The sequence below is a fragment of the Typopeltis vanoorti genome, chromosome 12 (assembly GCF_054136105.1).
Source record: "Typopeltis vanoorti isolate ZY-2024b chromosome 12, IOZ_Tvanoo_1.0, whole genome shotgun sequence".
NCBI classification, from domain to species: domain Eukaryota; kingdom Metazoa; phylum Arthropoda; class Arachnida; order Uropygi; family Thelyphonidae; genus Typopeltis; species Typopeltis vanoorti.
In genome coordinates, this window is record NC_143560.1 from 132,582,623 (window position 1) to 132,595,034 (window position 12,412).

A 12,412-nucleotide genomic window follows, 5' to 3' on the forward strand; every position below is an offset into this window, starting at 1 on the left:
CGCGATTTCGCAGGTCTCGTGGCCTCGGTTGCTTCGTCCAAACCAGAAAGGCTTTCTTCATCTTCTGACCCTTTCTTAGCTCTTCTAGTGGACTTTCCGCTTACTTCTGGGGACTTTATTTTGTTAGGGAGTTTATTGTCTTGTTTTTCCTCGATCGACGGTGTTGCTTTTAACCTCCTCCTTTCTAGAGTGACCCCCCCCCCCCACGTTGTCCTTTGAACTCTTCTTTCGCAGAAGTGCATTAGAAGTCGGGATTCGTGCGGTTGATCCTCGTGCCAGTGCTGGCCATTTGCAGCTGCCTACGACCGTCGCTTTTTTGAACCGATTTTGCTCGTCTCTTCGGTTGCTTTGGATTTGCAGTTTCCGCACATCGTGCATTTAGGCAGGGCGTTGTTCGTCACCGTGAGCTATTTTGTTCAGGACACGTTTGCTGTGCGTTAGGAAAATTTATTCTTTACAATAATAATAATATGCACGTGCGTAACTCGAGCTGGAGAGCGACCTTCCTTGCTCGTCCATCCATCAGGAGAAAATTTGAATAAAAAATTCTGTCCAATTAAGTTGGAATTTGAGAAGAAACGAGTGAGTGAGTCTGTTTCGAAACCACTTCCGTTCCTTCTTCAGTCATTCGTACGCGTTAGCTCAATGACACACACACTCAAAGGAGCTTTTCGAATGTGATTTGTCCAAGAAAAGCTCCTTTGAGACGGATGGAGGGGTCCGCAGGGAATTCTCGACGTCACTTCCGCAGGGCCAGCCATGTCCGCAGGGCGATTTCTTGACTCTCTTGCTGTCGCTTCTGGCGATGTGCTGCGAGGAAATCGATCGGCGCGTTGCTTCGTATTTATTATTTTAAAGCGCGAGCTGTGCGCACAAAAAGTTGCTCTGCTTTCTTTCCGTTAACCCTGGCGACTGCAATCGAAGAACTCTTTCGAATTCGATCTGCTTTTCCCTTGCATCAATCACTCCATCTCTCTCTTTCTCTCTCTCTCTCCTGCCCATCTCGTTCATAAAACGTTCCTGGCATGAAGAGCGAGTCGCAGCGACGGCTTCTCGAGAGTTTCAACCACTTCATGGCAGCACGACACACACACACACACACACACACACACACACACACAGAGAGAGAGAAGAAATGCGGATGACTGCACTTCAGCCAATTCACGCATTCAGATGGCGGAGTAATCGACCCGTCTTACTTCCACAAGTTCTGAGGACGTTTGAAAATTCGAAAAAGTCTTTTTCGGGAAAATGATGCTCCGATAGCCCCGGTGGAACTTTCCTTCATGCTCGGTCTTTGCTCAAGACCACGACCTTTGGTCGGTCGTCTTGATTGGTGCGACGCAAGGCTCCTCCACGTGGCTTTAATGGCCCTCTGAAAAGGCACCGCGTGTTGGCTCCATTGTTATTATTCTTATACGTGACATGCTAAACAAACTGCCGTTCGACGACACAAACCTAAGGAGCTGAAACAGGCGCTGTATAAATCTTATAGCGAGAATGAAAGTTAGAGAAATTCCTCTCTCAGACACGCACGCAAAACCAATAGCAAACACCTCTCAAAAAACGCCATTACAAGGACGCAAACGTACCACACCCAAATCCAACCCCACTTGCAAAAAAGTTAAGCCGTGCACAAGTAGTAGTAGTCTTCTAAGCACCTACCTACAAACAGTAAAATCAACACCTGGCTTGCGACGGGTATAGAAACGAAGCCACCGCCATCTACTACCTTCCTCAGATAAGCTCTGCAAAGTTTCGAGGAAGAAATCAGAAACGCCACCCAAAGAAACGAGTCAATATTATAATCGATTTAATAAAAAGTAAATATGAAAAAAGATGTAAAGCACGTTGTTAAAATATGCAATTGAAATAAGATATTTTCCTAGCATTCTGCACAGGAAAAAAAGAAACTTAGATAAATAGATAATCGTGTAATCTATCCTGCGTAACTGATTGTAAACTATTACAAAAATCATAACTACTAATAACACACAAATTGTTATGCTATAGACTTGTGCACTGTACAAAGTAGGAGATAAATTGGAATCTGAATTGAACCACAAGGGAAAAATTGTAATATTATCTTTTAAACTGTATGTAATTATATTAAATTGTATCTATTATACAAATATGCGTATTACAGAAAGTGTATGTGTACGTACAGTATGTAATTTATTAGAATATAATAAAGTATTAGTTGATATTTAAAAAAAATATAATATTTCGTGTGACTCCCCCAGGGAGTCCGAAGACTCATCGAGGGAGAGTGCGCCAACAGCATCGAACGATTGATCCCTTCCAACTACTAACCGCGCTTCTGGGTAAGTGTAACCCCGCATACTCTACGAACATGGTTTCGACCTCCCTCGGGTTGGATTTTTATAAGAAACGCGTGGTGATCCTTCTTGGGTCAGAGAGAGAAAGGGGAATTTGTTCGTCAGATGTGAGGACCGCCCAAATCAAAGCGATGGCTGCGTCATTTTCGGTGCTGCGTGAACGCTTTCCTGCTTAATTCACGAAGCTTTTCTTTCGCGTTAGTGCGGCCTTCTGACGCTCGGAAGGTGAGGTTTTTATTATTGCGAACAGTTTCAGAAGAAAACGCAAGTTTGGTCCGACCGACCCGCTTCGTCAGCATTTGCCAGATGCGAGGTTCTTACAAAACGTCGAACTCTCCGCACTTTTGTTCGAGTCGGTTCACTTGCAGGAGCAAGCCGGATCGAAATGACGTGTTGCATGACCCCGCTCGCGAGAGTTCGATCACTTCATAAACCAAACGAGGTCTGCAGTGCTCATGTCGGAAACACTTCTCTTGCATTGCGATGACGGGGAGCGACGCTGCTCAAGAAGGCGTCGCCAAAGACGGCTTTTTTTTTTGGTTTTAAATGCAACATTTAACGGCTGACGTACTCGACCTGCGGAATTCTCTTAATTTCGCTGATCAGTAGCGAGTTCAGCATCACTTTTACTAAGGTCGAATGACGTAGTTGAGGTGGTCCGATTTCTATCGAACGAAACCCCCGCTCCAAATACCGAATCCAATCGAATTCCAACGCGGGATTTTTTTTGTTCACTCGAACTGCTTTCGCCAATCAGAACCCAAAAATGGAACCGAAGGGACATCGTCTAGTTTTGATGCGTTTCTTCCCTTTTCGTGCCCCCCCCCCCAAATGAATTGAAGTGGCGCGAACACTTTTCTCTTCGGGTTCCAAGCAGAATCCCCGAAGAACTGCCAAACGCACCCTTTTCAGTTTGAGTGCGCGGAGAACTGCGTTAACTACGAGGTCGCCGTTCTTTCAATTCGTCGTTCTTCGACCCCTGAAAGAGAAGCTCTTCGATGCTCTGCCGCCATTGCCGAAAGTGCCAGCCAGAAAAAAAACTTTTGTTCTTCTTCGCGTTCATTGGATGCACGTTCTTTCGTGAACATCCTCGCCTTCTTTTTGGATAGCGACGTCGTTGTTCTTGCGACACTCCCACCCACCAAATTTTTTGAGTTGTGCCGTGCACAGAGGGGGTCTAAGCGGAAGGGGAGAGCCAATCCCTGTTCAGCTTTTGACGCCATTTCAGTGCTTTGTGTAATTCTTGCGCGCATTTGTTTGTTCGGACGATGCTGTTTCCATGGTTACAGCACGAAATATCAGAATCTCCTTTTCTACCCGTTTCGAGACGACGCATTGCGATTCAACACTTCGCTTCTGGCGAGAACCGATTCTCGCGTCGTAAAAGCGCCCTTAAACATTTTCGCGGATTTCATTAACTACAGAAACGCAGTTCGTGGCGTTGCTTGATGTAGGGGAGGGGGGGGGGGCTAGCCATATATTACGTTCCTTTTTCGCCGCGATATAATGACTTCACTTAGAGTCGGAAGTAAAGCGATGAAGTGCGAACCGCTCCGTTAATACTTCGAAGTAGAAACTGATTGCGGTCGAGCGAGAACAGCGCCAAAGGGGTCCTCCTGTCTTCTCAACCCTACTACGGCGTGAAGCTGAAACTTCTTGACGGACACGAAGTGACAAGGAAGGATGGACGTTGGCAGCCAACAGGTTTCCAGCAATTAGAGCTCGAGAGAGCCGCCCCCCCCCTTTGAATAATGAAAAATAAAATCTGAACGAAGGCTTTCTATTTTATTTTCGAGTGGTCATGTCTGATTTCAAATTAATGTTTTATTATTATTATTACTACTACTACTACTACTAACCAGTTGTATTTTCTTTCAGTTGATTACAACCGAGTGGTACTCGAAGCCCTTCCTGGGAGTCCCGATTCAGACTACATCAACGCTTCCTACATCGATGTAAGTTGTTTTTTTTTTTTTTTTTTCACGGTTCCTTACTCGTTAACGTTGTCGCATTCGTGTTTTGTGCCCTCCGCTGATACGACGCTACTTCTAAAAATATTGTGGGACTCAAAGGGAATGAGATCATCATCCGCTTGGCCGAGGCGGCTGACTTACGTCCAAAATGAGCGAGCCGAACAAACGGCCTTTAAAGCGAATAACTGCTCGGCTCACTTCGGTGGGCTTTCATTTTGCAGACTCGCGTTGTGTCTGGAAAACATTCCGTCAGGCGATGCTGACAGCGGAAGAGAATGCGGCAGCAAAACGCTTTCTCTTCTGCGGAGAAAGAAGGGTCGATTCTTTCTCCGCTGAACATGAAACGGGGCGAAGCAGAAGAGGCGCACGTCTTACGGTGGCCTTCTTCGTGCAAGTTTTAGCCCAATTATTTCGACATGACACTGCGGAGGGTGAGCTCAACACTCACCGTTCTCGTTAGAAACAGTCGACACAAAAAAAAAAAATAAATAATCGAAAAAACCGCGACAATCGTCCTATTCGTCGTACGACCTGGTTGGTCCCTTGTGGGCAGCTCTTCTGCGAATTCGACGTCTGCAATTGTCTCGAGGACTGTTGAACTCGGCTCACGCGCAGTGAGTAGTATTAATATACCGTAAGTTAGCAACCTTTCGTGGGCAGCAGCGACACTTGGAAAAGGAAAGAAAACTCCCCGACGGGGTCATTCGCACGACCGATCGCTTATTTATTAAATGAACGTTTTTAAGAAATGTTTGAAGTTGCCCTGAAAAATGCAGCTCGTCGTTTTCAGGACGAACACCGGCCTGAAACTTAGATCTCCAGTCCCCGCCCCACCCCTCAGTTAGCGTCCTTCTGTCTTGAAACGCGCTGAAAGAGAAAACCAGACGAAACCACGAAAAAACTTCTGTTGGAAACTTGCAAGGATTGTCAACAGGTGGCACTTTCTGGCCTAAAATCTCGAACACGGTGACGAGCACACCCCCCTAAAATGCCGACGTCTAAGAGTACAACCGCGGGTGCATCATTGATGTGTGGCGGACGCATGTCCGTTGGTGACCCAGGATTCGAATAAAACGTTCAGCGAATTGTTTTCCTGGCGGAGGCGGCTTCCTACTGTCCGGCCAGTGCCGTGTTCAGACCGTATCGGATCTTACCGGAGGCCTGAACGAAGTTATTTCCGGAACTCTTACGCCCAGCGTGGTGTCAACGTAGTTTTGCGTGGGCGGGGGTTCACGCCTTAAAAATAAGTTTCCCCGTCCCTTCTTCTGAGCAAATCTTGGACTGACTGAGAAACCGCTTTTCCGACAGCACCCCTGCGTGATCCTCTTTCATCGTTTTTCGGACGAGTTTTCGGCAAACGATCTTCTTCGCTGGCTTTCGATGTGCTTTCGGATCGAAGGTGCGTTTCGAGTTCGCAGCATTAGCCGAGAATTTCCACCGTCGAGTGCAGCGGGACTAACGACCTCAGCACCGCCATCCACTCGACATGCTTTGCTTTCGCAGCACTAACTGGAAGAGAAAATATTCGCACCGAAATAGCAGGAGAAGGCCGAGAAACGCTGCGCTTCACGTCTTACTGGAACTTCGTTTCTTTTGGTGCCATCAACGAACGAGCCGCCGCCTCTCTCTCGTTCGCTACTTTCCGAGTTCTCTTACTGCCGTCGATGCCTTTTTCAAATATTAACGAAACCGATAATTACGCCGAGCCCGTTATGCAGTTTCGTGAGAACAGCACGTGCCATTTTGTCTCGTTCCATTTCATGCAAATCTTTCACGCGATCTGAAGAAATCGACGAGAGCCAAGCGAGCCGCCCCCACTCCGTTTTGAGAAGCGGGACTTGGTCTGGTCGGCACGAGCAGGCATTCCTGAGCCTGTCGTTTAGATTCTAGACGACAAGAGGGTCGCCTACAACAACGTAGATTCGTGCTTCGTATGACCGAACCAACGCATCGTTCTCTTGTAAGATTTACAGGGGCGGCTGCCCTCGTGGCGAAAGATTTTTTAACTCGATGGATAGCCAGGTTTTAAATCGTAGACTTTTTTCTTTCTACGCAACCGTTTGCCAAACTATCCCGATGCGTTCAAGAGAAAAGAACCCCCCACACACCCCCTCGTTGAAACCGAAAAGAATTTTTTCCTCTAAGAAAGCAACGCAAAAGGGGCGAAAACATCCCGCAACCGACTTTGTGTGTTTTTCTTTGTTTTGTTATTCAAATGCAGTTTTCTTTTTCTCGATTCAATCTTCGCTCAGGCAAGAAGCCTTTTTCGCTGCTTAAATTCGGGTTTTAGCCGCACCATACCTGTTCGGCTCATGTTCCATTTCATGAGCTTTAGGAGACGGAGACCGACACACAGTTGCCGCCATGTGGTAACCCCCAAATTGTTGACCCCAGGCTCGGCCGTTAATTGACTGCTAAACTTGAAGAATGGCCGAACAATTTTTAGAAAAAGTTAAGACTCGCCTGACCTTGGGGGGGGGGGGGGGGAATGAAAAACGATGGAAGTTTTATTTATTTGTTCATTTTATTTATGTTTTGCATAAATTTGGATGTTCTCCTTCTAACACCGTAAAAATGCATCCTCACATTTATTCACGCACGAACAGAAATTGCATACGGAAACATTCGCATACCATGAACTCGCGAAGTCTGTGAGAGGAGCCACTTTTCTCTGTTTTGTACCAATTGGTAAACGTCACGAGCCTCGTCTTCCAAAAGAAGTCTGCTTGTGTGTTGCCAAAAGTGGTTTCTTGGTTTCGCTCTGCGTCCATTAGTTCGCTCATCTCGAGCAAGAACACCGAACGTAGGTGAATGCGAATCGCCAAGGTGGAGTCCCAACCGTCTCGGTTGATTTCTTTGCGTCGTTTCTGTTCGGGGTGGGTCTTTGCTGGCTTTCTTCGAGAATGGCAGCATTGGGAGTGGGATCTTGCCACGTGATGTTCGAAGGCATGTTGTCTCATAGTTCTCGATGATATTAACCGCTCGTTGAGAGGGGATGTGTTCCAGGTGAGGGCAGCCTACGTAAATATGGCTCGCCTGGTGGTTTTGTATAGATCTTCTCCTCAAAGATTAGGCATTTACCTGTTCCAGCTTCACTGGTCTCTTTCCATATTGCAGCTGCTCTCTCTCTCTCTCTCTCTCTCTCTCCCTCCCTCCCTTTGGTGTATTCGCCTCTTTTGTTAGCAGACATCTTTCCATCCTAAACAGACGTTCTTTCGATGGTCCAATTTTGAACGTCCTTCAACCGCTTCGAAAACTCATTTCTGTTTTCCTTTCCTCTTTCTTTATTATGTTTCTGATCGATTCGATAGAGTGGGTGGGGATGACCACTACTTTCTAAAATCTTCGTTGAGTTTCTCGTCTTTTTTTATTCATCGTCCTTTTCATTGTTTCTCAGATTTTATTGATTTTTTCCCATCTGTTATTTCTTTTGTTTTCGATATTTTCGAAAACAAAAGAAATAACATCTTAATTAATTAAACGGCGTCACTCACTATTCCATCATTTTATCTTGGTGATCTAACCCGATGTTTAAATGCGATGACTTTCGTTTTCTTTTGTGAAATTTTTAATAGTCTTTGTTTAATTGGTAAACTGATTTTTGAAGGTCATCTTCGTTGTCTTGTAATATCGTCTGCATTGTGTTGATAACAGTTCTTCTGGTTCACTGGATACCTCGTTTTTTTCTTGTTTTAAATATTATAATAATATGATCACATATATTGAATAGAGTTGAAGATAATTCCTGTCTGACACCCTGACTTATTTCAATCTCTTTGTTAATTTATTATCTAACTGCATTTTGTATCTTTATATAAACTTTGTATAGCTTGTTTACTGTAAGTTTTGTAACCTGTATTTAATAAACTTATTCTTCTGTAATTTTCCGCACGGTTAGCCAAGTGGCTTTGCGCTTCGCAACCCTATGATTGGGGAAGGGGTGTCCCAGGTTTGATTCCCGTCGAAGACTTGTGGAATTTGAGGATCGTCATTAGCCAAGTTAGCCGGTCTTGGGTGCGGGCAGTAGGGTTTTTCCCTCCGCCAGTTTATCTTGCGTTTTTCATCCCGCAAACCGGCCCCGTGAACATCGCTACTACAGCCAAAAATATACCCCTAGCAGCAGGCTAGGTGACAGGTCGGTTGGGAGTGGTACTAACAAGAAGTCGCATCTAAGTAACACGTGGACCCTGCATAGGAAGCGGGAATAACGCGTAGTGAAAGAAGAAGATTCTTCTGTAATTTCCACAATCATCTGTCTTCTTTCTTAAATACAGATAGAACCTTAACTTTTAACCAATCTGATGGAACCTCACGTTTCCTCCAAACAGTTATTTATTAATTGTAAGAATCTGTAATCTAAATATTCTCCGCCATATTTCGAAAGATTTGTATTTATGCCATCTAATTTGGCTGATTGTCCATTTTTGATACCTTTTGTTGCTTCTTTTAGTTGTTCAAAAGATTTTATTGCTTCTATATCAGTGCTGATTTCTTCATTCTTATTTTCTGCGATTCAATTTGGATTATACTGTAAATTCTTATAATGTTCTATCCATTGTTTCTCTGTTGATTTGTGCTCTATTTCTTTCTTCATTGCTTAATTTCCTTAATATTTTGTAGGCTATATCTTGTCTTCTTCTATTCCCAAGAATCTTGGTGAGCTTCCTGCACTATACGTTTAGCTGTATTTCTTTTGTTTTTGCATATTTCTTCTGTTTCTTTTGTATGTTTTTGAAGGAGTGATTTGCATGCCATTTGTTTTTCTTTTATTGTATCGTCCACTTTTTTAACGTTTTTCTTTTAATTTTTTTTCCCTTCCCAAGTACTCCAGAGGCTGTTTTATGGATTATCTTTATTAACGTTTTCCATTCTTCTTGCACGTCTTCACCGATTTGGGCTTCTTCTTTTAGATAATCTGTTAATCGTGATTGGTATTGCATTTTAAAGCTTTCTCCTCGTAACAGATCTTCTTGTTTTTTCTTATTTACTTCTTCTTTTCTCCATTTGGCAAGTATTTCTATTTTTGAGAGTACTAAAACACGATCTCAAAAACTTTCACTTCTCTGTAAACATCTCTCGCACGCGAGAGATGTTCGTACTAGTTTCTCATTAGCGATGACGTAATCAGTTGTAGATCTTGTTCCTCTGTCATCCAAGCATATTTATTTATTCTTTCTTTCAAAAAGAGTGTTGGTTATTTTCCAATTATTGAAAGCACAGAAGGCCAATGGTTCTTGACCGTTGTGATTCTGGCAATTTTTCGCTAAGACATTGGGGATTGGGTTATTTCCAGCATAGCATTAAGATCTCCTGCTATTAATGCACACTGATTTTTATTACATTTAACTGTTTTCCTAGTTCCTCATAAAACTGTTCGGAATCCTGTTTCCGAAGAAGAGAGGATTCCGAACAGTTTTCGAGAAGAAGAGACCCTGAAGAAGGGTCATGAATACTCCTGTGATATTCAAGTAGCTCTAAGTTTAAAAAAAAAAAAACTCTTCTAATTCGATTGTTTACAAAATTCTACTTTCGTATTCTATTTTCCATTTGTCATCGATTAAAATCGCCCTAAGTGGACCAAACTAAAAGCTCTGATGCGTTTGGTCCACTCCATTGTAGCACAGTAAACCTATCTTTTGTTCCCTTTTTTGTTTCTGTTACCACGGCTACATTTTCAGTTGTTTTACTAATTCTGATTCCTTTGTGGTTATGCTTCGCACATTCCATGTCTTTAAAATGTTAAAAGATTTACCTTCATTCTTTCCTGGTCGTTTCCCGCTGTTTCCGTCCGATGAATTTTCCAGTCGAAGCGGCTGAGTCGTAGAAATGTTTCACTCGCTAAAGCAACCAGCCGTTCGCAAACCCTCGCCCTGGAGGAGCAGGTCATCTCTCTTAGTGCGGCCCCGCCTTCCCAGCTAGGGAGGTTCGGCCAGTGGCTTAGCCACCGCTGGCTTATTTTTTGTTGTCTGCGGTGACGAGGTCGGATTTCATCGCATTAATTGAAAGGTGACGATGCCAACGAATCTCCCTGCAGCGGAAATCGGAAGGCTTTCAGTCATCTCTCCGTCACCCTTGCACGATAGTTCTGGTACGGTTCTGCCATTGCTTTGATTATTTTCGAGGGGAGGGAGGCCATAATCAACGAGAGTTCGGAACTTTCTTTGCCTGCCGATTGAATCGAAAGCTTTGAGAAATCAAGGGAAGGATTTCGTCTGCTGCAACCTTCTGAGGCAGTGGGTGGGTGGGTGTGCTCAACGCTGAGCACGTCCGCTACTCGACAATTTGATTTTCCAGTAGAAGAGGGTGTTTGTATGGTTCAATTCGATTTAGAACATCCTGTTGTAGATTTTCCACGTGGTAGGAAGTAATGCGATTCCTCTGTAATTTTTGGGTTGTTCAGATTGCCGTTGGTATTATTACGCCTTCTCTCCGTTGTCGTTGGATGTAGCTCGAGCTGTTTTACAGCTACTCGAGCACTTGCTTCCGAAGCTCTTTTCCTCCAAGTTCAACAGCCCGCGCTGCTATCCCATCCAACGCAGGTGCTTTCCCATTCTTTGGGGGGGGGGGGGGGGTTAGTGCAGCTTCCAGTTCTTGCATTGTAAAATTGCCACACGCGATGGGAAGTTCTTTTTGGATTACTTCTGGCGAAGCATCCGTGATGAAGTTCACTGATGACTTATTCAACGATTTCTCAAAGTGGTCCTTCCATACTAAGAGATTTTCATTTTTTTTTTTTTTCGTTTATGAACTTCCGTTTTTAGCTGTAAATCTGTTTTTGTGCTTCCTCTCTTTGAAGCACGAGGAATTTGATGCGACAATTTTCTGGTTTTTCATGTAGTTCTAGTTTTGGACAGACAATCTGGCTGCTTTGGTTTTTTTTGTCATTTCGCAAGGTCGAGCAAAAAAGTAACGAGTTTTTTTAATCGCGACAGTTGGTAGCACCATCGAACAGACGAAGGTGTAGTGTGTTACAGAGTCATTCCGCTCTTCACGTCAGCACTAGTTTCTCATCGGTAGGCGAAACGCCTCTCGAGTTATTGCGTTGTTAGCAAGTGTACGGCTCGTGAGTTCGTCACGAAAAGGGACAAGCGAAATCTTGAACAACGTCGGACGATTAAATTTTCATTAAACTGAGCGACAGTGCTACCGAAACGCTCGATAAAACCGAGCGATAAAGAAATGGTTCTTTATCGCACGAAAAATTCTCCAAGACCGAAGCAGACGCGCATAATCAGAACAAAAACCACGATTGTCATCTTATTCGATAGCCACGGCGTGGTCTGCCGAGAATTTGCACCTCCTGCAGCGACTGTTTATCGAATTTACTATAAAGAAACCCCTGGAGGTTGTGGAAACGCGTCTCACGGGTGGTGCATCCAGAGATGGCCAGTGACGGATCTTGCATCACGACGATGCGCCTACTGCAACAACTTGTGGCCTTCGCATTTAAATTAGAAGACGCGAGGGGACATCGTGAGATTTTTCGGTCCCAGAATTCTTGGAATTAGCTGAAAGAGGGTGGCGAGTTTTTCCTTGCGACGAGTTTCAGTGATTGCATACGCGTGTCACTCATTTCCTCATCCGAACTCCAGCATATGCGATTATTGATAAAAACCACCTCAAACTATATCTTCACGTCACTTGAACGAGAATGTTTCGTTGTTATTATTCAAACGATGCTAATCGCATTCGAAACTCTCCTTCGAAAATCCATCCATCCTTCCGTACACAAAGCGCCGATCATAAAACCGCAACCATCACGCAGGTGAAAACAACACGCGATCTCGGACTTCACCTCGATGCTGATCCAAGTTGGAATAGCCAGGCAAACTAGCTACACAACGAAAGCAAACCAACTACCCCGATTAAAAGCCCTTGCTCCGACACACATAAAAATACTAATCTGTAAGGCATTATGTGACACGCAATCGCGTGCGTTCTGCTCCAACTGCAAACTCAAGAGATTGCAGTTGGTGCAAAATGAAAGGGTAAAACTGATATTCTGCGAACAAAGAAGAGCACACACAGGGCGAGTTTGTGTCCCTCGAGTATCGCTTGAGTGGGTGCAATTTCCCTCAAATTTTCAGTCTCGCTGTAACA

At 44.3% G+C, this 12,412-nt stretch overlaps 1 protein-coding gene across 2 annotated transcripts in view; it reads left to right on the top strand.

Annotated features, from left to right (window-relative positions):
* The window catches only part of Ptp36E (protein tyrosine phosphatase 36E), a 111,609-nt gene that overhangs the window by 55,270 nt on the left and 43,927 nt on the right, over positions 1-12,412 (top strand). For both annotated transcript variants that reach the window (XM_090401095.1, XM_090401096.1), the window contains one exon: positions 4,218-4,294. In XM_090401095.1, the coding sequence (XP_090257221.1) occupies positions 4,218-4,294 (77 nt within the window). The remainder of the gene's footprint in view (positions 1-4,217; positions 4,295-12,412) is intronic.